The sequence below is a fragment of the Sprattus sprattus genome (genome assembly GCF_963457725.1).
Source record: "Sprattus sprattus genome assembly, chromosome: 3".
Lineage (NCBI taxonomy): Eukaryota > Metazoa > Chordata > Actinopteri > Clupeiformes > Clupeidae > Sprattus > Sprattus sprattus.
Window position 1 is genome coordinate 22,063,211 of NC_137922.1, and position 3,475 is coordinate 22,066,685.

Consider the following 3,475-nt stretch of genomic DNA (forward strand, 5'->3'; position numbering starts at 1 on the left):
CACTTAATTCTATTCCAAGGGGAAGTGACATCATCATCGTCACGTATTCTACACCATTTCTCTCTCACCACCACATGCCCCGCCCCCCTTCACTGCCCAGCTCCACCCATCACACACACACACACACACACACACCTACATGCACACACACACCTACATGCACACACACACACACATCTTACAGATAGTTTACTCCCATCCTCTCTCATTATCTTCACATAGTCTTCATCACACAGTCTTCATCATAGTCTTATTTCTTCATCTCATTCTCTGCTAATCTGTACATAGTCACTGTATTTACCCAACTGTTCGGAGGCTTCGCAAACACTGAACATGTCAAAAGGACACACCATGGCGATGTTTTTATCATAAGAATCCAGTTACTAAAAGGTAACAAAGGCATTACTAACCATAAACAAGGCATTCACTTTGGAGTCAAAGGCATTACTAAACATAAACAAAGGCATTCACTTTGGAGTCGGACACTGCCTATTGTGTGCTGGCATGGTAGTGAACTGTTAGTTCATGTTTGACATGGTATAAACATTCATGGTATAAATAATGTTAGTTTAGGGATCAATAATATAATGTCTGAAATGCATTCTATTTAACGTGATCATTTAGCATCTTAGCATTTAATATTGCTTATGGTGTGTTTATGGTAATGGGATGTCTATGGTCACTAAGGCTTTGATTGTCCAGACAGCTGGTGACTTTCAAACAGATTCCACCCAAAAACAAGGCCAGACTGAGGCCAAATCATGGCCATATCAGGGCCGGCCTGGGCCAGATTGGGGCCAATGTGTTACGTATTATGGCCAAAGCAGGGCCAAAACAGTGACATATCAGGGCCAGATCGGGGCCAGATCAGCCATTGCCTGGGCACTGCAGCTCTTAGAACTCTTAGAATGTAACGAATTAGCCTGCATATTGCTTCCCATGACATCCATAATAAAGTATTTGTTCTCAGACAGCTGTTATTCACACAGCCTCCTGCCAAAGCCAACATGCTCATAGTGACTGTGGACACACAAGAGGTGCTGGCAGAGGGCCGTAGAGGGACAAGAACAAGCTGTGCAAATCATAGATAGATGCTGTGTATCCACTGAGGTACTCAAACAAGATCTGTGTACAGTTCTATATCAAATTCAAAAAATACACACACACACACACACGCACACACTCCTCTCTTCACCTCTCTCATTTCACATTAGAGTAAGAGGATAGGGTCAGAACTGATCGGAAAGGAAATGGCTTCTGGATTCGGATGCGGCCTGATTCTGAATCAGACAGCGTCTGGGATGTGTTTCAGTCATGCAGTGTTGCAGTGTTGCAGTGGTGCGCTGGTGTGTAGTTGTGTTCTTGTCAGAAGTGGTGCTATCAGAACCCAAGTTCCCCAAAAGCATGATGTGCTAAGGTCAAAGGTCATTGGTTAAAGAGGATGACTACATATGTCTAATCTTGGTCAGTGCAAGGATGTGTGTGTGAGTGAGTGTGTGCTGGCGTGTGTGTGTGTGTGAGTGTGTGTGTGTGTGCGCTTGCATGTCTGTTTATCTGTGCATGTGTGTGTGTGTGTGTGTGTGTGTGTGTGTGTGTGTGTTGCTTGCGTGTGTGCGCGTGTGTGTGTATGTGTGTGTGTGTGTGTGTGCTCATGTCTGTACAGGAGGATCCCATCACCAGCATTTGGCTAGTGGAACGAGGGAGGATTTTATTCGTCTGGTGGGGCTGAAGATGTCTCTGGCCTCTGCCTCCAGTCTGACGCCGGGCACCTTAAACACAGACACAGCTGGGGAGGAAGGGAGGGAGGGAGAGAAAGAGAGAGAAAAGGTCAGGATGAGACAGAGATATATAATTTAGTTTCTTCTTCATTATGTGTAGCAGTCCTGTCTTGTTGGCCTGTGGGTTTTGTAGCTGTGTTGTGTAGTTGTGTGTGTGCGTTGTGTAGCTGTGCTGTGTTGTGAGGTTGTGTAGTTCTGTGTGTGTGTGTTGCATAGCTGTGCTGTGAGGTTGTGTAGTTGTGTGTGTGTGTTGTTTAGCTGTGCTGTGTTGTGAGGCTGTGTACTTGTGTGTGCGTGTTGTGTAGCTGTGTTGTGAGGTTGTGTAGTTGTGTGTGTGTGTTTTGTAGCCGTGCTGTGTTGTGAGGATGTGTAGTTGTGTGTGTGTTGTGTAGCCGTGCTGTGTTGTGAGGTTGTGTAGTTGTGCGTGTGTGTTGTTTAGCGGTGTTGTGAGGTTGTGTAGTTGTGTGTGTGTGCTGTGTAGCTGTGCTGTGAGGTTGTGTAGTTGTGTGTGTGTGTTGTGTAGCTGTGTTGGGAGGTTGTGTGTGTGTTGTGTAGTTGTGTGGTGAGGCTGTGTAGCTGTGTGGTACTTACTGTCTCTATATTGCAGGAGTGGGGTTGGCAGCGTGTTGAAGTTGTGTGTGTGTGTGTTGTGTAGCTGTGTGGTGAGGTTGTGTGTGTGTGTGTGTTGTGTAGCTGTGTGTGTGTGTTGTGTAGCTGTGTGGTACTTACTGTCTCTGAGCTGCAGGAGTGGAGGTGGCAGCGTGTTGAAGTAGGGGTGCTGCAGTGCATCCTGGGCCGAGATGCGCTCTCGAGGGATGGCCAACAGCATCTGCATGGCCAGATCCTCTGTCTTATAGGGCAACTGGGCTAACCTGAGATTGATACACACACACACACACACACACACACACACATGCATACACACATACATGTGTTAAGATTACACCCATACATGATCTCATACAAACACACATACATACATACACATACATACATACATACATACACACATACACACACACACACACACACACACACACACACACACACACACACACACACACACACACACACAGACACACACACACACACACACACACACACACACACACACACACACACATTCATGCACAAAGAAATGTGTTATATGTGGTAGACCACATACATGGTCTCATACAAACACACACACACACACACACACACACACACACACACACACACACACACACACACACACACACACACACACACACTGAAGCAACCACACTCCCAAACTCTAACTTCAAAAGTAAAAGTAAGTGAAGTTAATGTAGTTAAACTTTAAGTTGGTCTGTCCAACACTCGCTCGCTCGCTCGCCTGCGTGCTTGCCAACCCAGTGGACTGCGTGTGTGTGCCCTTCCCAGGCTTGTGCGCTGCGCTGGCTAATTAATCTATAGAGTCCATACAGTAGATCTGCATTGCGTTGCATTAAGGACAGCAGGCTTTTGGTCTCAGCAGGAGGGCGCTCATTAGAGGGACCGGGAGGAGAGAGGAGAGAGGCACAGCATTCATCAACTTTAAATAGATCCACATCAAACCCACAGAAACAAATCCCATATGGTATTCCTCAACTTCTCATTCCCTCTCTCTCTCTCTCTTTCTCTCTCTCTCTTTCTCCCCCTCTCTCTGTCCTTTTCTCTATTGCTGTTTCTGTCGT

General features: G+C 46.3%; 1 protein-coding gene across 1 annotated transcript in view; it reads right to left on the reverse strand.

Annotated features, from left to right (window-relative positions):
* Positions 1-277: 277 nt before the first annotated feature.
* Positions 278-3,475, reverse strand: part of cdk15 (cyclin-dependent kinase 15) — a 37,012-nt gene continuing 33,814 nt past the window's right edge. The window contains exons 13-14 of the mRNA XM_080835970.1: positions 2,508-2,650; positions 278-1,786 (exon numbers count right to left, since the gene is read on the reverse strand). Of these exons, the coding sequence (XP_080692096.1) occupies positions 1,674-1,786; positions 2,508-2,650 (256 nt within the window). The 3' untranslated portion in view covers positions 278-1,673. The remainder of the gene's footprint in view (positions 1,787-2,507; positions 2,651-3,475) is intronic.